Source organism: Paralichthys olivaceus, chromosome 14, assembly GCF_024713975.1.
Source record: "Paralichthys olivaceus isolate ysfri-2021 chromosome 14, ASM2471397v2, whole genome shotgun sequence".
Classification (NCBI taxonomy): Eukaryota; Metazoa; Chordata; class Actinopteri; order Pleuronectiformes; family Paralichthyidae; genus Paralichthys; species Paralichthys olivaceus.
In genome coordinates, this window is record NC_091106.1 from 7,766,730 (window position 1) to 7,786,721 (window position 19,992).

Consider the following 19,992-nt stretch of genomic DNA (forward strand, 5'->3'; position numbering starts at 1 on the left):
TTCTCTGTCTTCCCCCTCTCCTCCCTCTATCCACCCAGTATAATGGAGGAAAATGAGGCAAGAGGTTGGAGGGTGCAGTGGCTGTGGAGCCAGACGTGGAGGGGGTTTACTGCTCTGCAATAAAACAGAACAAAAAACAGAAATATGCAGTCTGAAGGAGAGCTTTAGCTAACTCCAGAGGGGAGCAGAGCAGGGGGCCTGAGTTGGGGAGCATGTGTGTGGGTGTGTGGGTGTGTGTGTGTGCGTGTGTGTGTGTGTGCGTGCGTGTGTGCTTTTGTGCATATGCCTATATGCTCATTGAGCAAAAACCCTCAGGTATTCATAATACTCTTTATTACCATGGAGGCACTATTCAAAACATCAGTGTGTAATTACAGTAGGCCTGCTCAGGACAATGGAGACACTCGGAGTGACCAGTGGTCCCCACATGTTCTGCTGAATCATTTGTCCAAGTCGCATGTCTGTCCCTGTTATCTCTGGATTATTGACCTGACTTCAGAAGAAGAGCTGTGTCAGATTAACTTTGATGTGTACCGATCGCTTCTATATTGGTTCGAGTGAGGCCAAAGGAGAACTGGTGTGTATTGAATTAAGGGCAAAGTTGCACCACACACACACACATATGCATATATTGATCTTCTATCTTTATCCCACTCCCCTTGTTGTCCCTGTTGTCTATTGATCCTGCAAACCGAGCAGAAAAACACTCTTTGCTTTCTGCACTCCAAAGGTCAAAGTGAGGGGTTGGTCGAGTTTGATCTGAACTCGCTGTCATAGTGCCGAGGTCTGCACTGTTCTCAGAAAGAGACACTCAACAAGTACCTGCTACAGGTTTAGTTAGCCATCATACCTGAGCTGACCCTAAAGGGCTATTTTAACCAAATCAAACCTACACCAATGAACATGTTTTTCTGCTTATTCATTGTGGTTTTGAAGTGTGCAGATAATTTCTGTTTCATAAGCTATAGTTGGGGTGCTTCAAGAAGTAAAGAGGCTGAATAAAATGTGAGGAAATATAAAAGATAGATAGATAAAAAGCGGTCACACTGAAAAAGTGTTTTTATGATTTGGGTTAAATTGTCCTTTAAATAAAAATGATATAAATAGTTGTATGTGTATTTCTGTTTAGATGGGTGGGGTTTGCACAAAATGTTTGTAAAACAATACTGATGGAAATGTAAGGATTTAATACAATAATATATTACGTATTATTATATAAATGAATGAAAATGACATAAAAACCATTCACTCATGTTTAGCTTCCGTTCGCTTGGCAGCACTTCTTGGCCTGCACCTGCATCTAGCATGCACCTGGCCAATCGAACAGCACACACCCACACATACACACTCTTCTCGCTGTGAGAACTCTTTCAGCTGGCCTCCTCTCCCGTTCCTCCACCTCCCTCTTCCACCATCCCCCCAACTCCACCTTTATTGGCCTCACAGGTGTCACTGTGTGCTGTGAGAATGTGGTACTGACCCACTACATCCAAGGTGTAGGTGTGGTTGATGGCTCCGAACTCGTTCTCCACCAGACAGGTATAGTTGCCCTTGTCCGACGGCACCACGCTCTCCATGATCAGGGTCCAGTGCTGGCTGCGCACCTGGGTACGAGAGGCAGGGGATTCTTGTTAGGAGAAGCAAACACAGAACTGCAGAGTAGAGGACTTCACAGAAACAAGGAACTAGAGCGAAGATCGATGATTAAAAAATGACATGAGGGGATTTGGTTACAGGAGTGAAAGACGAGAGCTGGTTAAATGATATTAAGTCTGATGGCAGCCTGATTCAAACAGAATGACTCTGCAACAGCAGAATATTTACCTCCATTAACAAAGTTAAGTTTGTGAGTTAACAGGATTAAAACTACTCAACCGATTTCCATAAAATGAAAAGAAATGTTCATAGTGGGACGGTTGGCTTTTGGCGGAGGTTTGTGCTCTACTGAGTATAACTCCAGTTTTTATTATTCTTTCATTTTTATTTCTATATACCACTGCTTTGAGAGTTTATTAAAACAAACTAGGAGCAATTTTTATAAAAATAATTCCACCTAGCACAGTCCTCTATAATTCCCTGTAACTGTTTAATTCTTGAGAGAGTCACTTCTATCTTATGTCGTAAAGTCCACCTGTCCAGTCCAAGCTGTTTCAAATACACACTTATTCATAATGATTTGTAAAAATAGCTTCACCTCTGTGTGGAATCCACAGGTGTGAGCTAACAATAGTGTTTCCGTAGGGACACAGTAGCTGCTGCTTTTACAGGCCTACATTTCTGACAATGGAGAGATTAGGCCACAGGGCTGGGCTCAGGTACGGCTTTTGTCCGGCACTTGTTGACAAAAAGAGAGAAACGAGGAGCCCACAGTGTATCTGACAGCCCGACTGTAACGTTTCCGTTACGCCGGGAGCAGTTTTTTGTCTATGCTGCGACGAGCCTGCCGAAATCCAAACAGAACGACATTAGCAGCTACGTCAACATGATCCGCTCCTAAACTCCCCTGACAAGGGAGACGTGTTTCCTCATAAACCATAAGGCATAAGCCAGAAGCGTCCGACTTGTTCAGCACCACTGGATCTTTTCATAAATTAATTTAATTACTGTCTGTTTAATCTGTTATTCCACTCCGTCAGCACAACTCCAGCATATACAGTAAAACGCTGCTTGTTTTCAGAGGCAAACCAAGGAATTTTGGAGCAAAAACACTCAGATACAATCCAAATAGAATCCGTCACGGGGGAGAAATTCTTCACATTCAGACTAGTCGTAGCTGATTTCAAGGAGGAAATAAAACATAACAAAAGTAGCTTCACTTTCCCATGACATACAGAATCAGGTATTTTCACCACACGCAAATCAGCTCAGCCCATTATTTTATCCCCTAATGGGACTTTGGTGAGAGATTTCAGAAGTCAAACAAAGCGGTTTGTTAGAAACACAGCACTGTCCGTAGAAAGTAATTTAAGTTGATGATTGAAATGGAATTAAAGTGTTGACCACTGAAATTATCATTATTCTGCTCTTACTTCCAGGAATCAGGGGGTGTTGATTTGTAGTTTTAGTGTGTCTGTGTGGTTTGCTTTATGAACATCGTGTAAACAAAGAGTCACAACCTGCACTGCACATCAAGCTCCTTCAGTATAAACTTTAACCAGCTCAGCTATAGTGTTTGTAAATCACATTTCATAACAACAGAATCATATGCTGGAATCACACAGTCTCCGAGCAAAGCCAGTGGGACCTGTTCTCCCTGATTGAGTTACCTCAGCTATTCTCAACTCATTTCAACCCTGACGCTACCTACTTTCTCTATACGTTACTGTCCGGGGGCATTTAACCCTTAAGTCCCGGGCTTAGGTTTCTAATTGTTGGGGTTAAGGAACCATTTCGAGTTACAGTGAGAGGTTCTGCAAAGTATCCTGTTGAGAGGAGGCGCACGGATGAGCAATTCCAATTTCACACCAGAAATCCTGCTCTCGTTCCTCTGTCTACACTCATCCCGTCTCTCCAGTGAAGGGTGGAAAAGGGGTGAAAGGACAGCCAGAGAATGATTGGAGGATCGGAGACCTGACGTCCCTTGTAAATACATTCACAAACTAGCCAGATGCATTGTGGGACAGAATGTGAGGGAAGGCATCTGGGTTTACATTTGTAATAAAAAGAGTGATGTATGACTGTTTATCTTACCTTATACCCTCCCATGCGGTCTTCTTGGCGGAAAGGCCTGCTGTTTTTAAGCCAGCGCAGCTTGGGCCGGGGGTTGCCTCCTGCAGCACAGCGGAACTTCACTGTGTTGGCAGCTGGCACTGCATGCAGCTTCTTCTCCATCTTCGCTGATGAGGTCCAATAAGGAGCGCCTGCAACCAGAGAACAGTCGGTGTTCTGGGTCAGTTTCCCTAATCATGTCCTTAACAGTTTGGCTTCAGGGTCTTGATGTGGCAAACGCAGCAATACGTGGAAGTGCGACAGCAGAGGGGCCAAACCTGGACCTTTCCTATAGCTCTCCCAGTCCCAGAGGCACCCACCCCACCCCCCTACACCCCTGCACTAACTGACCCGCTGTCTGCAAAACACAACCCAGAGCTCACATAGTTAAATAAAAACATACTCTTTCCCCATAGGCTCAGCGGGGTGTTGAAGAAGGGGGGGGGGGGGCATCAGCTCTAAGGGGAGAATGTGCCTGGGCGTTGCCAAGAGGGTAACTAGACCATCACATCCAATTTCATCTCATTCCACTTAGCAACTCTTTTTCTCCCTCCACTTCCTCCAATTACCATAGCTCCCCTGTTTATCTGTCACTTGGCTAAATATGGACGCAGGGCCACGGATGCTTATCACCCTCGGAAAATCATTATGTACTGTCAGGGGAGAAAATGAATGTCACGTTTAACACAGGACTCCAAAGTCATCGACACAAACTTAAGTCCAGATTTATCAATGCCACTCTGTTACAGTTTCTCTTCCGTGTGTTTCGTCTGTTCCCTGTTTTTTTTTCTCTCCCAATTTCTGAATCTCAGTCAGCTGGATTTTCCTCCGAGCCCCCCCATCCGCCCGTTCTCCCTGCACCTGGGAGTGTGATTGCCTAAGCAGATGTGGCTCAGAGGGGAAGAGAAAGTCAAACAACAACCCAAACGGTCTTCCACACCATGATTTTCTCTCTGTGTAGCCTGAGCACAAGTGACAGAGGGAATACCCACAGATAAGACCTCTACCGACTTTAGTATGACAAACATAGGTTAACGTCCCAGGAGTGTATTTGTTTCAAGTGCCCTCCTCCAACTCTATTTCCTGCTTGTCCAATCTGCATACTATTAGACACCTCCCATCATTCTCTCTGGCACACACAACCGGACGAGTTGTGCATACTTGGATAGTAAAGTCAGTAAACAGTGCTTTTCCTTCCTGAATGGATGCATACGGTAAGTGCTGAAACTATAATTAGCCATTCCCCCTTTCTTCTTCTTCCTTCTCACTCTCACTATCTGCATTTCACTTCCTGCTTCTTCACCTCCCAGTCACCTCCATTCCTCTCCATTAACTCTTCCTGTCATCACTCCATCTGTTCAGACAGAGACAGATTAGATGGAGACTAGCTCATCGTGCGGCTGTCCCTCCGTAATGATCCCTGACCCCAAACTGGCAGGCAGGTCGGAGGATGGGGTTGGGACATGAAAGGTGAGCGGCGCTGTTTCCCATGCTCTCCGTCCGGAGGGGCAGCACTTCAAACGAGACGACCCTCAGACCTCTCTCCTGATGAGGCCAAACTCTCACTTGCTCAACTGCTGAGGCCTCCAGGAACCCCCGCCACCCCCAAAGCCCCATGCATCCGGATCCCCACTCACTGCTGTTTATTCTAAGCTGGCCTGGGGTGAGCCGAGGTTTTGTAACCCCCATGCTATGAGTCAAGATTTTTTCCTTCGCCAAGTTCCTCTGGAGAGCTAAATCCACCAGTGACCCAAAGTCATTTTTCATTGTTGATACTCTCCTGTTTACCATTCATCAATGCAAGCTTAACTAGTCAGCTGTGTGTATGAACAGAATCTCTTTAAATTTAAATTAATTTAGTACTGGTCCTCTTCAAATGAACAGAGTTCAGATGTACAGGCCCACAGTTCCATTCACACTAAAATGAGGATCCACATTAGTCTGGTGTTCCAAACATGCCAATCTGATCCTACATTCCATCCAGTTGAAGGAATGGTTGTACCTGGACATGTTCAGTCAGACGTACACATAGGGGTCCATGGGTACCCTACCAGACATGGCTGGATGACAACCTTTTGTCACACTGACCATAGCGGACATGGAAACTCAATTTGCCTTCAAAGTCATGTCCCTGCAACATAAGAAAACAACCCTAAGCCCAACTCCAAAACCCTATGTAATCATGATGTCAACAATAATGAGTCGACAGCAAGGAGGCCAGAAAGCAAAACTCCACATGGCCCTTCATCATGACATCAGCACTACACTCTTCTCCACCTTCCCACCTTCATCCCCTCCTGCACACCCTCACCCGTCCCATGAACACAGCTTCCCTAGCAGATCCCTGGAGATGCCCTTCCACGTCTCCTCCAATAACACCACCCGCTGCTGACAATGGACAAACACTCTGGACCCGCTCCCTTTTTCATTTTAACCGCTTATGTTGTTCTCTCTTCTATACAAAGTCAAATCAAAATCCTCTGTTTCACAGTGGCCTGATGCCCGACCCATTCCAAGTGCTCCAGGACAGAGAGAAAAAGCCACTAACATAAAGCTACACCCGGCAGCCTCCGCTCTCATTCCCTCCCACGCCTAAATACACGCTCCTCCCTCGCTCCAGTCCTGGGCCCGAGGCCAAGGCTCCACGCCATGCTCCGAGAAGTGCTGGTGCTGATCCAACAAATCCCCCAGTCCCCTCCTCCTCCTGCCTCTTTCCCCTCTACTCTTTTCCCCCCCTTTTCTTTTAATAATAATTTCGGTTTTGAATCTCTAGAAAACACACACAGCGAGAAAATGTGACTATACTGCCAGAACAGCTTTCCCTTTGTTTTCAAACAGCTTATTACCACTAGAATGGCTGGATCTTTTCCCTCTCCCCCCGTTTTTTCCTCTAACAGAATTCCTCCCTCTCTCCCCCATATTTAATGGATTTCAGGCAATTACAGTCAGCCCAAAAGTGGAGGAGGAGGAGGAGGAGGAGGACTCACGGTGAATCAAAGTACGTGTGGAGAATTTTAACAAGATGTGGAAGCCCTCATCTTTGTTTCATCCCCCTTTTTTGAGTGTATGTGTATGTGAATGCACATAAACACACGACTACCCCAGATATCAACGCACAAACACACTTTCTATTTCACGCACACACTCATGTACACAGGCCCATCAGGTGGGTAACTGGGTCCACATGGGTGTCTTTCAAAATAGGTGAGCCCAGCTGACTGACTGGCTGGCTGTTTGGCTCCATGAGGCCTGACTACCTGAGAGACACTGGCTGAAGGAATGTCAGGAATCTCTGTATTCCCTGGAGCCATAGAGACACACACACACACACACACACACACACACACACACACACACACACACACACACACACACACATACTACACACATACTACACACTCACTAAGTCTCAGTATAGGCCTGGACAGGAATGCTAAGGTATAGAATAGCAGAGATGTGGGTGCAGGGCAGAGCTGATATGAATTTTGGTCTTGTTTACACCTGTCTCCTCCCGATTTTGCAAAAGAACAGAGACTGTCTGCTTTTTTTCCTGCTTTATTCATCAACATACAGTCTGAACTGTGCTAATAAACACTGGCACAGCTAAGCAGATTGTTTTAAGTCTTTGTAAGTATTTGGTTATAAAAATTAAGCATACCAGACTTAAATTCTGTCAACTGTTCATTCACTTTGTAGACCAAGACCGAAAGATATGGAGATATATGTTACTTAAAATGTTAATTTGTTTTTTAAAAAAGGTTATTAAGTCATCTCTGTTTGTTTCACTAAAATCCTACCTTATATATTATCTTATATTCTGACTTAACAGTGACAGATCAGATGTAAAAACACCACCATGACATATAAAGGAAGGGCTCACAGGCTTGTTTACAATGTGTAGTTCATCTAAAGTGTGTCTAATGGTGTGGAAGGACAGCAGCCATCACTACTCATGCATCACCCCGTTTCTTCTTCCCATACTCACTTATCTGCTCTCCGTCCGCTCCGGTGTCCTCCGATCGCTCTGTGTCGTCCTCATCATCTCCTGACGAAATGGCATCTGCACAGAGTAACCACGGTTACTGCCATCCCTCCGCAACCGGAATTACACACAAGGTATTGCATGCAGAATTTTTTCATGCATTCACACATTCTCAAGAAAACACAATAGTGGGGAGATTTTTCAGAATCTGGCCACTATTGTACAGTTGTACACACACACACAACATCATCCCTGATCACATCTGTGCCACGGCCACTACCAGGACACTACGTCTCCACACTTCCTGTCCCAATCTGACCTGTCCTATCCTGCCTGATCCCTGACTCACCTGTGACATTCACTATGAAGCAAACCGTGTCTTTGCCAACGCTGGTGCAGGCGTACAGGCCCGAATCCTTGGGCGTGGCATCACGGATCTGCAGCACCTCCTGCTCTATCAGCGTGCGGTTGTTGGTGCCCAGCGAGCTGCCGTCTTTGGTCCAGGTGATGGTCCCCGTTGATGGCAGAGGGCAGCTCAGCTTCAGCAACTCCCCTGGGTGCACTGAGCACACCGTGGGCTTAGAAATTTGGTATTTGTTCGATGCTTCTGCAGAGCGAATGGGAGGGGTGAAGGTAAAGGGGGGGGGGTAAGGGAAAGGTCGGATTGGAGGAGGAAGAGGGTGCACAAGAAAAGGAAAGAGAGGTGGGAGAGGAAGAAACAAGCCATAGTGTAAGAAACAAAAACACCATAATAACCCCCAATGGATGCAATTAAAATCAACTTATGCAAGAGGAGCAATACAGAGAAGAGGAGGCCCATTTTTTAAAACCATCACACCAACATGTCGTTACCACAAACTCCCAGTGAGTCATCTGAGATGGAGCCCTTAAAGAATACCATGGTTTTGTTATTGATGACTGGTACAGCGGGATTGGCATTTATAGATTCAGAGCATGCAGTAACGGCCAGAGCAGCATATGTAGAAAATAAAAAAATAAAAAACATTCAATGCTGCGAGCTGCGTTGACAGACAACCCCCCCGCCCAAACAACCACCCCTCCCTCTTAGCGAAGATGCCAAGCAGCCGGTGTGTGTGTGGGTGAGTAGCAGCAGCACAGACAGATTTCTTAAGACTAAAAAAAAGGTCATAAAACTCCAGCGCGTCTGCCCATCAGAAAGGAAAGCAGCCAGAAAGGTCCAGGACGGAAGCAGTTGTCAGGCAGGGATAAGGAGGGGGATCGGGGGGGTGTGCTCTCTTTTTTAATTTTTTTGGCTTTTCTCTGGTTTTGACTCAGCGCCTAAGCTTTAGAAAACATTGACCTGGCTGTAGCCTGACTCTTCTGTTTTCCATCTCTCCCTACTGCATTTTCTTTCATAACACGGCTATGGAGGATCTACAATCCCAGCGCCTGATCCACCGGCCAAGGCACAGAGCGAGAAACTCCGCGAGACTCCAAAGTGCATAAAAACCTTCACTTCTGGGAGGAAATCCAAGTCAGCCAGTGAGTGGGTGGGTGCGTGTGTGTGTGTGTGTGTACACCCTGTCCTCTGACTTGTACAACAGCAAAGGGAGAGCAGCGTGAATGTCCAACGTATAAAAGTGGCCAGAGCTGGAGCTGAAACTCTCCATAAGGATGGATTTTTTTAACTTTAACCATTTAAAGCATTGACTGTGACTAAATGTTGAGTAATAAGGGGGAAAACCTGCCTGAAATACAAGCTGGCTACTGCCATATATATCAAACCTGATTCCATTCAGCCTGAGGCACACACACACACACGCAAATTGTTCACTCATTAAAATGTAAAAAAATCGGGAAAAAAGTCAGAGTTACAACCATCAAATTTCTTCTTTATTGAAGAACTAAAATGTGTGTGTGTTTCTTTAGCAGGAGATTATGGAAAACAGCAAAAAGAGAGAGGGATTAAAAAGATTTCGGGGGGGGGGGATTAGCAACAGTGGAAAAGCATAACTGATGGAGGTGTACATAGAGTTTTCGGCTGAAGGCTGATAGGTGTAATTAAAGAGGCGGCACTCTCAGCCTTTCCTGTAACTCACTGCACCTTTATAACAACATCCCACCTCCACTGCAGTATGTGCTGCTGCCCTGAGTGTGTGTTTAATGTAAATAGTACACACAAACTCGCCCCAACAGGAAGGGAAAGTCATTCCGCCACAAGCCAGCGGTCCAGACAAGTGTGTGCGCCTCTAAACAATCCCTCTGGGCACATAGACTCACAGGTACACTTCCTGTATTGTCATTTTCCCACTTCTCTTCAATCCAGTAATAATTAACCCCTCCCTCACCACCAAGGACAGAGTGTGTGGTCTGATAAAAGGTGGAGCCCCCACACTGATTGATGGGAGCTGTCTCCGCTACCTTTTTTACGACCTGCTTTTCCACACCGGAGGCCTCTGACATTATTACTGGCTCCACCTTTTTCCTTTATTGTTTGATTTAGAATCTTAGAAACCCTGGAGATGTCGTAACCACCAGGACACAAAGCAGTGCAGGAGGTACAGTGTGTGCAGGGGAGCTCGCAGGTACCGACAACATCAACACACCGGGGGTGCTAAATGAAGCGGGCCAAGCAACACAACACCTGGAATGTACATACGCACACACAGGCTGCGATATCTGTCAGCAAGTCAAAAAGAAAGGACGAACACTGAGGTACTTCATAGAAAGATGATACTCATACAAGGAGGAGTCTGAGGAAGACAGAGAGATGTAAGGAGGGAAAAGAAGTACAAAGTGAAGGAAGGGAGAAGGAAAAACAGGAAGGGACTCGTTCCAAATGGTGCATCTGATTAAAGAAAGCATGCAAGTGTTAGTTCTGCCTTCATCATTTTCTTATCTCCGCTGTGTCCATCTGTCCTCCTCCGTCAACTCCTCCTTCCCCCACTGCTGCTGCCTCTTCTCCCTCTTTCACCTCCCCTTCCGCTCTGCCCCATTCCCACATATCCCACCGCCCCCCGACCCCACACCCACCCCGCTGACCCCGCTGACCTCAGCCTGACCCTTCCCGAACCTGTTGACACCTCCAGCATGCCCGATTGTTCATGGGAACCTGTGTCATGCAAACAGTGCACACACATGGTGAATGTAGCAAGAACCTCAAGGAAGATTGCACACACTCAGATACAGAGCTACACTTAGAAGTGTGTATCATACACACTCACACACACACACACACACACACACACACACTCACACTCACACTCACACTCTCTCTCTCACACACTCACACACACACACCTTGCTCTACTAGAAGAATTTAAAAGAGTCCAGGGATGCGTGCTGAGCTGAAGAGCTGGAACACTTCGCTGCAGATTTTTCATCTCTACAAAGTTTCATCCCGCTCTGCACCACAGGAGGGAGCAGGGGCCTCTATCCTACACACACGCACACACACACACACACAAATGCACTCACACATTTTTGCTCAATTTTGATCAAGCAGCTCTCTCCTCTGCCCTCCCTCCCTCCCTCGTCACTATCATCCTGCCTCTCTTCTCCTCAAGCACATCTCCATTTCAAAACTCATCTCCCTCTTTTTCCTTCTCTGACAGCTATTACAAGTGTCTATCAGATGTCATAGATTCGGGCTGTCCACTCATCGCTACCTCTCCATCCTCGTTCACACCGTCTCTCGGCAGGCGATAATTAGTCTCGCAGCCTGAGAGTCTGCAGCAAAATGGAGAAAGTAATTCTTATCCATGTCTCCTTAATATCTGTCTGTCTGTCTTTAAAATCAGAAAGAGCCGAGCAGTGCTGTTGGCAGAGTGGCGAGGGCATGGTTTATAATTCAAACTCCAATAGCCCTGGAGTTTGTCTTTTACATAAATGTACTTCTGCAGAGAGGCTCATTCAACTGTTAGTCTATTCTGCCATCTCCTCCTTATGGCATTCTGCACAATGGACTAAATGAAATGACAGAGGTACATTTAGTCTCATGCATGCAGACCAACAGGCGACACACACTGCCCAATCACCTCATGTCTGCTGGCCCTCTTATCCCTCTTTTTGCCCTCTCCTCTTTCCTCTGCATCCTCCTCACGCACTCAAATCCCAGGACTTTTCTCCACTTTTTTGTCCCTCCCTGTTTTCTGACATCCTTTCACATTTAAATTCCTCTTTAGCTTTTTTTTTTTTAATTCTGACAAAGGAGCAGCTCCATGCTGGCATCCATGGCAACAGCCCCTCCGGTCTGCCCACCCCCTTCACCCCCCATCAAGGCATTCCCTGAACCCCAACCGACCTCTTCAACCCACTGACTACCGCTTAGCTCCCAAAACCTTTTTAAGGATGAAGCTCTAGTGACCCTCAGAGATGTAATTTGCTCTGGCTTCTAGAGATTAATGTTCCGAACAGTTCAGAGTCAGATTAAGCCTAGTAACACTAAGGCTGCAGCTATAGATGTTTTTAATATTGATTAGTCAGCCAATTCTATTTTTTTGTTAAGACTTTGGATTGAAGAAACAACCTCAGGGCCCTCGAGGACATCTGGCTCAATGCCAGGCACAAATACCACATCCAAGGATGATGTAAGACTGATGCAATAATCAAATCTGTGACCTTTCAGATCTATCATCTTGAGCACTATAATAGAACCTAATAATAAAATATAAAGTAGGAGAACATGCATGCCAAAATATCACAGCTTCACTGAAATCCCCATACAAATTTCTGTTTACTTTTATTAGGGAACTGGATTATTATTATTGCATCAGTGTTGCTGTTAAATACATATTTTGTTTAATTCAGTGTTATTCCTCGTTTTTTCCCACCATCCTCCTGCACTCTGTCTCTGCTGCTGGCTCAGATTTCTCTCTGCCTCCCGCCACACACCGGACAGTCCACAGAGACCAGAGGCGCAAGCTGGCACAGGCAGCGGCTCTTCCCAGCCTCTTATCAGACAAGTGTGAGACTCAGTGTGACACACACACACACACACACACACACACACACACACAAACTTGAACTTTCAAAATTAACAACAGCCAACAACGGGCTAATAAAAGTCATTGTGTGAAGGCCATATATTCCACCCCAACTGCCCCCTGGCCCCACCACCAACCAACACCCTGCATTTGTTTAGAGGTCAGTTCCATTGCCATCACCACATTCACACACACAAACAAACACACACACACACACACACACTCCAGTCATTATCCAGCAAGCTGACACTTTTACACTTTTACAGCTGTTCTCCTACTGTGTGGATTGTGTAGATATGACAGTAACAGGCCTCTAACACCTTCACACACAGAAACACACACATACTGTACATACAACAGTTTACTGAACACTATGGTTTTAATTATTCATTAATACTTATCATGACTTAATATAATAAACACTGGTGATTATGTATCTTAATAAAATAATGCATAGTCTACAGGTGGAGAGTAAATGTAGAAATGTCAAGATGCCAAGAGAGCAATTACATTTCCAACTGTGCCAAGAAACTCTTCAAGAAATCAAACGCCTTTCGTGGGCAAGCATCGTTCTATTTTCTTCTGTCTGTCTGAGCATAAAAGACTTGTCCCTGGCACATAATGTAGCCTTTATTTACTTAACTATTTTTGAAGCCTTTGCCTCTTTGCTGATCTGAGCTTTCTTTTTTTTTGAAGAACAGAGTTTGGCAGTGGAGTCGAGCAAAGTACAGCAGCCAAACCACGAGCTGACTTTTGTCAGCTGCACTCACATTCAGCCTGCGTTCCAGTGCGCCTAGTGCCACATTTATTACACATTATATTCAGAGGGGTCTAAACAGACTGCAATGCACAGAATACCAATGTTAAAGACACACACACACACATACACACAAACACCTCTGTGTGTGCTGCGATTGTTATTCAGCTCATAGTATTCTAATCACTGTGCAAATGGAGAGCGCCCGAACAAGGTAAACACTCCCATAGATACTGAAGTGGCTACAGCGACAACAATAGACCTGTTGTGGAGGCCTTAACCAGCGCACTCACTCTACTTCTACTGTTACAGCAGCTGCAGGTAAACAAACTAGCAGGGGCCACCAGGGGTGGAGGCGTGGGCTCTATAGAGAAAACATTGATATGCAATCTGATGAATCTACAGCAATTACTGCTCCCACACACACTCAGGTAGCAGTGTGACCAAGGCTGCAGGGCAGAGAGGCTTGGAAATCCTAAACATCTCTGTAGGGGGGTGTTATTAGGACGGAGAGGGCGGGTCCAGCCGACCTGTCTTTCTAACATATATGATACCAGAACAGCCGATCACGAGTAGCGAACAGAAGGCGACAGCAGCACTGAACTGAAGCCTGCTGACACTGATTCAATCACACAAAGCTGCAGTTCAAAAACATATCTATGTTTGCCATGTGCAGCGGGGAAACTGAATCACCGACTCAGGGTCAGACAAGCAGACCAGGATCTCTGTGCCCTGTTGATCCATCATCATGTGACCCTCAGGTCTAGCCACTTAATCTGCAGTCACATGACTTCACCGCTGCCCGGCGTTCTGTAATCTCTCCATCTAAAGGAGAAGTCAAATATGCACAAATCCTCTTAGAACTTTCCTGGAGGATTGTATGACTCTGGAAAACTCTCCCTCGTCTCCCCCTCTTTTTCTCTCTCTTTCTTTCACGCTCTCACTTTCTGTCCTCGCTGTGGCCGCCGGGGCCACATGGGGCTCCGAACACATCAGCTCGGAGCCAAATAGTCTGAGACAGAACAACAAAAACAAGGAGCGGAGAGGAGAGCTCAGACGGCCTCTCATCAACGAAGGTAACAACGATACCTGTGAGTGTGTGTGTGTGTGTGTGAGTAGAGACAGAAGGCGATGGGGGGAGGTGGTAAAAAGTGATGCTCAGTTGTTGCCCTAACTTACAATTAGTATGCTGATTAAAGCCCTGGAACAAAAGGCTTTGGAATGCGAGTTAACATCCATCACAACAACTCTAATTAGCTCGTCTTTGACCAGACTCCAGGACTGGAGACAGAAAATGGAGAAGCCTCAAAAGAAAAGAAAACTAAAATACGGCCTCTCATAAAAGGTTTCTCAAAAGTAAAAAAAAAAATCTAATAAAAAAATATGGCTTTTAGATACTTTAATTTACAAACGTTTGAAGAATACACAGTGCATTTTCATGTGATTCAAAGAGACGAAGCAAAACTCAATACTCTAATCTCTCCCTTCACACGTCCTTCCAGGCAAGCAGGGCATTAAAGAGATGCCAGCATAAACACTGTCCCACCCTCCTTCACAGCTCTGCCTTGTCCTCCCTCACAGGGTCACAAACCTGCCTCTAACACTCGAGAAGAAACTGTCACAGACATTAGAGTGTCAATCACACGCCTGAGGAAAACAAGAGGGCAGCCATGCCGTGGTTAGTCGTTTTCCTCCAGTTTATTTGTTTTATTCAACCCCCAAAAATACTTGTTGGATTTTCAGTGACGTTTAAATAGATAGAAATGGGTTTTCTCTGCAAACAAGTTAAAATACTAACTTGTGAGTATATAAGCAACACAGTAAACTGTGATAATTTTGTTATTTTGTAACTGATCCATCCTCAGATGTATGAAATTGTCGAAATCTTAACACTCCTCATTGAACTGTTGGCCCTTTGTGGATTTTTATCGTCTGACGTCGAGTTAGTTAAGCACAAGGATTCTAAAGAAAAGACACCAAACCTCTAAAGTCAGGTTTAAGGGGGGGTCAAACTTGACGGACTTACACCTGCCCTCTAAAAACAAACCCAACAAATGGTTGCCCCCCGCCCCTCCCATCCCATCCCCCTGCTGCTGCTTACCTTCAGGTTCCAGAGTGGCCTCCTCCTCCTTGGTGGCTGTGAGGGGCGGCCGGGCCACGCTGACCGTCAGCAGGGACAGCAGGACAGCGGCCAGCAGCCAGGCCCACGAGGCCATCCCGTTAGTGGGGGCTAGCGCTCCCCATACCACCCTTCTCCACCTCCCCCTGGACACTGATCCCATCTGAGGGGGTCCGCCCAACCATCAACTGCAGCCGGGCTCGGCCTGTCACTCACTGGAATTCACCCAATCACCTGGGCTGAGAGGGTGAAAGACAGAGAGAGGGACGAGGAGAAGGATGATAGAGGACAGAAGTGTAAAGAGGTGACAGAGAAGAAAAATAGTAAATACATGTATATCAGTCTGACATAATGAATATAATTAAAAATACATTTTCAACACTGCCTTTCCTCTTCGTTATACTCTTTTTTACAAAGTGAGATGGAAAAAAAGGAACCAATAGAAAGCAACAGAGACTGTGTTCCAAAATGCTGTCAAACAAGCCATGCCACAGACATACCGAAGCTGTGAGGCACCAGCAGTGAACACACAACCACCCTGCATCCACCTTTACCTCCAAACTACATTCATATGCATTGAGATGTGTTTTATAGAAGCAAATTAAGAGACACTGGAGATTTTTATGGCTTTTTATTCCCAGTCTAACCAGTTCCAGAGTCACACGATGCATTATTACCCAAATACCCAACTTTATTAAAACTGTCTACTGCATTTTTTAACACCCTGCTTCTATTATTTATACTAAAATGTCATAACAAACAATATTCTTGACTGATGAGTCATAAAGTTGGTGGAAAATACAGATTTTGTTCATGCGCCAAACCTGTTGCAGTTAACACTGCTGCAGCCGTGTTAACTGCATCTAAGGCTCTTGTTGCATTATCGTGATTTACAAATAGGCTTCAATTGCACGTTTGCATTAATGGGACATACACGCACGCACACCGATCTGTTTTTCCAGACATCTGCGGATCAACCGTGCTTCAAGTGTCTCTGGGGGTTTGGAGAAGTCACGCTCTCCTGAGCCCCAGCTGGACGTATCGATCGGTTTTACCCGTGAAAACACATGTATTTTGACTTTTGGTTCGCGAACCTGAAAACGTGCACATCCTGGTTTTCCTCTAACATTGAGCCTCAGGGGAGCGCGCACATGATGTGGAGGTGAATCCAGGAATTCATCACTTCAGACGCCACAACTTTTTACGCACCGGGTTGACTTTGCAATTAATGGAGCTAATTCTGCATCAGCTCAGACACATGCATCATTACTGAATTATTAACCAGTCAGTGCCTGATTCAGCCTTAACGCTTATAAACTCCTGCAGAAGGAAAGTGACCAGAATTACCCAGAAACCTCTGCACGGTTTACATCAATTGCAAGTGTGAAGTGACGGCAGCAGGACAAAATAAAATATTATTCTACAGGTTGCCTATTAAATATAATGGAACCAACATGTGGGAAAGAAAACGTCTCCTGATAAAAGTATAAAAACAAAAAGTTAAAATAATGTCTTGAAATTTGACCTGGTGTTCTCCTCATTGCAAAACGTCCCCCATGTTGCTGACATGACATTAGGACACATGAGGGACTTTGCTCCATACATGACCACCGCCTTCACTTCAACCCGGGGACTTTGAATGAAACCTCCTTTGGCACCGACTGAATTCCCATTGAAATTCAAATCAGTTGGCTTCTCCCACAATGGGGGCTCATTTGGAGCCGCTCAGTGATTTAGGGCTCCGGCACCAAGCAGTGAAAAAACAACTGCGGTCACGGGATAATTGGCACCATAAATGCAATGTAAGAAAATTAAGCAAAGTAATAAATAACCAGGACACTTGTTAATGGGTCCTAAAGTGATGGCGCAAGGTGCCGGAGAAGCCCCCGCCCTTCAGAATAAACATGGGGATTCATTGAATTAACTTAATTACATTTTTATAATGGATGATTTAAAAAAAACAAGGGATATAAATTACGCACAATGCGTTATTATTAGTTGGATGCAAATTCAAGAAAATCTGTAATGATTAACTTTGCATCGACCTGTGAGAAGTCTCCAAACTGAGTCATTGTTTAGAAAATTGTGTAAATTCAGATGTGAATAGTAAATAGTTCTCGAGCGTACGGAAAACATAGCACAAACCCCAAAAGGCGCAAAGCCGTGTTTACTATCACGTCGCCTATTTGTCATGACAGCCGAAATCCTGACAGATGTGATAGTGGAGAAGCTGAGGACTTTTTCCCAGCTGAGCTTTATCGTAAACAAGACAGAAAAAAAAACAGGCTTCTTACCAGGGAGGACTAAAATCGTGGAGATCTCTGTTTTGGCATGCACAGTTAAGGGAGGCGAGAGCATGAGCCGAATCCTGAAGGAGGAATGTCTCCAACTCCACAATGCACCAAAAAAAATCTGCGAGGCGCTGCCTTACTTTCAGCTTTCTATTCCACAGTCAGCCGGCATCGAGTCAGATCAGAGGTATAATCCACACCGGAGGAGCAGTGTAGTCCAGTGCCATGCAAAGAAATCCCACTTATCCTTCGAAAACAGCTCGGAAAACCATAACTGCTGCTGTCCCCCCCTCACTAACTTTCCTCCCCGTCACCAAGTTTCCTTCAGTGCGCAAAACATGCCCCAGTGTTCCAGCAGCGCACTTGTCAAGTTAAAAACAGAAAGTTTGCAGCTACAGAGGAGGTGGTGCGAGGGTGAAAATAGTTTGTCCGATGCAAGATGACATAAAATCCATCAGTGTGCGTCCCCCCGCTGGAGAGAGCGTCTTTCGCGTCTGCGTCTCCTGTTCCGCCGACAGTTCCTCGCTCCGCTTCTCAGACGCTTTGTCAGGTTTACTAGGTTTTTTCTCCTCCTTACGTCTCCACACACTTCCCTCCTCCTCCTTCACTCCAGTGGGTGTCATCCCACCCCCCAAGCACCCCCAGTGTAATTCGAGCCGCTTCCTGCAAACTGCAGCGCTGTTCCCTGTCCGTCCTGCGCCGCGCTGCGCTGCGCTCAGTCAGTCACAAGTTGGTCTAATACGAGCGAGGGCCCCTCCGTATAGTCCCAGTGTGTCAGACCGCAGAAACAACGCCCCCCAGTGGTCGAGGCATGACACGTGCGGGAGGGGGCCTACTGATTACGCACACACAGGGACGCACAGAGCATCATCCACAGCGTTCAGCTCATCCTCTGCACTGCAGCCCATGTTCAGAACATAGTTCTGCAGTTAAATTAAAGACAGGGACACATATGACTGTCAAATAAATTCGGTATCAAGATTATTTTACTGTATCTAAAACTGCGAAAAAATATCTCAATTATAAGCAGCAAAAGGAACTTTCATATATTTTTTAATATATAATCAGAGTAAAATATCATCAGTTTAAAGGTGATTTGAAATTACTCAATCAAATATAGTGAAAGGCCACAGTAATGATAAAACAATCATAATAAACAGAAAAAAAACAGTTCATGAGTCAAAATATTTCATTACAACTATCAATATACATTTTTATTTACTGCAGCTACTTATAGTTAGATTTATTTATTACTTCCCACCAGTAAGATGCTGAGACATCAACTAAAACAGTAGCTGCAGCTTGTAGCACTGTAGAGCAGGTCAGGCTTGTGTCTTGCTCAGGGACACTTTGGAAAGACCATATTCTCAGGTATGTTATCATCTGTCATCCACTTTAAGAGATGAGTGAGGTCTGCCCTATGTGTCATATTCTCAAATCAACACATCAGCAACATACAGGAATAACCTGATTTATTGTTTATTGCACAAATGAAATAAAATTCCCTTACATATGTATTGTGTAATCGGCTCCACCCTCCTGCAACCTGCTAGATAAGTGGTATAGATTATGGATGGAGGGTGTTACAAGAATATTTATATATTTATATATATATATATATATATATATATAACACCTACAAAAAGAGTGATATATGAAGCCAAAACACTGCAAAATTAATTTTATTTAGTATGACCAAAACATTACCACAGCTTCAAGCACCTATAACAGTTGGTTAAAATGGCTCCACCTCCAACGGTAACAAATTAAATTGCTGCCTACATTCTAATGCATCAGTAAGAATATAATGTACAATATAATGTAAAGTAATAATGCTTAATTCACACTTTTGCAGGACCTTTGCTTGTAACAGATTTTTTACAGCATGATATGATATTCACAACATCCAGTTCTGCACTCCACAGAACCTGTGAGGACAGGTTGATGTAACATGAAAGCACTGAGCAGACAAGAAGACAAGACCTGAAGTTGAAGTAAAGGATAAAAAGTTCGATTTTCTGGCACTATGCATTGTTGCAGTTACAGGAATAAATAAAGTTCATAACTTTCCGACAAATCTGAGCACAGCTACCCAGAGAGAGACTGAAGGCTGGCCCCCTGCAGCTCGTCCCCCACTGCTTCAAGCTGTCTCATGCATTGGTTCAAGTGCTCTGAAAGAGACACAGGGG

The 19,992-nt window shown here is 45.1% G+C and overlaps 1 protein-coding gene across 2 annotated transcripts in view; it reads right to left on the reverse strand.

Annotated features, from left to right (window-relative positions):
* The window catches only part of fgfr2 (fibroblast growth factor receptor 2), a 37,495-nt gene extending 19,020 nt beyond the window's left edge, over window positions 1-18,475 (reverse strand). Inside the window, exons 1-6 of one of the 2 annotated variants that reach the window (XM_069538511.1) lie at window positions 17,807-18,475; window positions 15,495-15,751; window positions 8,040-8,297; window positions 7,694-7,768; window positions 3,691-3,860; window positions 1,481-1,604 (exon numbers count right to left, since the gene is read on the reverse strand). In XM_069538511.1, the coding sequence (XP_069394612.1) occupies window positions 1,481-1,604; window positions 3,691-3,860; window positions 7,694-7,768; window positions 8,040-8,297; window positions 15,495-15,675 (808 nt within the window). In that variant the 5' untranslated portion in view covers window positions 15,676-15,751; window positions 17,807-18,475. The remainder of the gene's footprint in view (window positions 1-1,480; window positions 1,605-3,690; window positions 3,861-7,693; window positions 7,769-8,039; window positions 8,298-15,494; window positions 15,752-17,806) is intronic. The other variant, XM_069538510.1, reaches the window with a different exon arrangement.
* Between the last annotated feature and the right edge of the window lie 1,517 nt (window positions 18,476-19,992).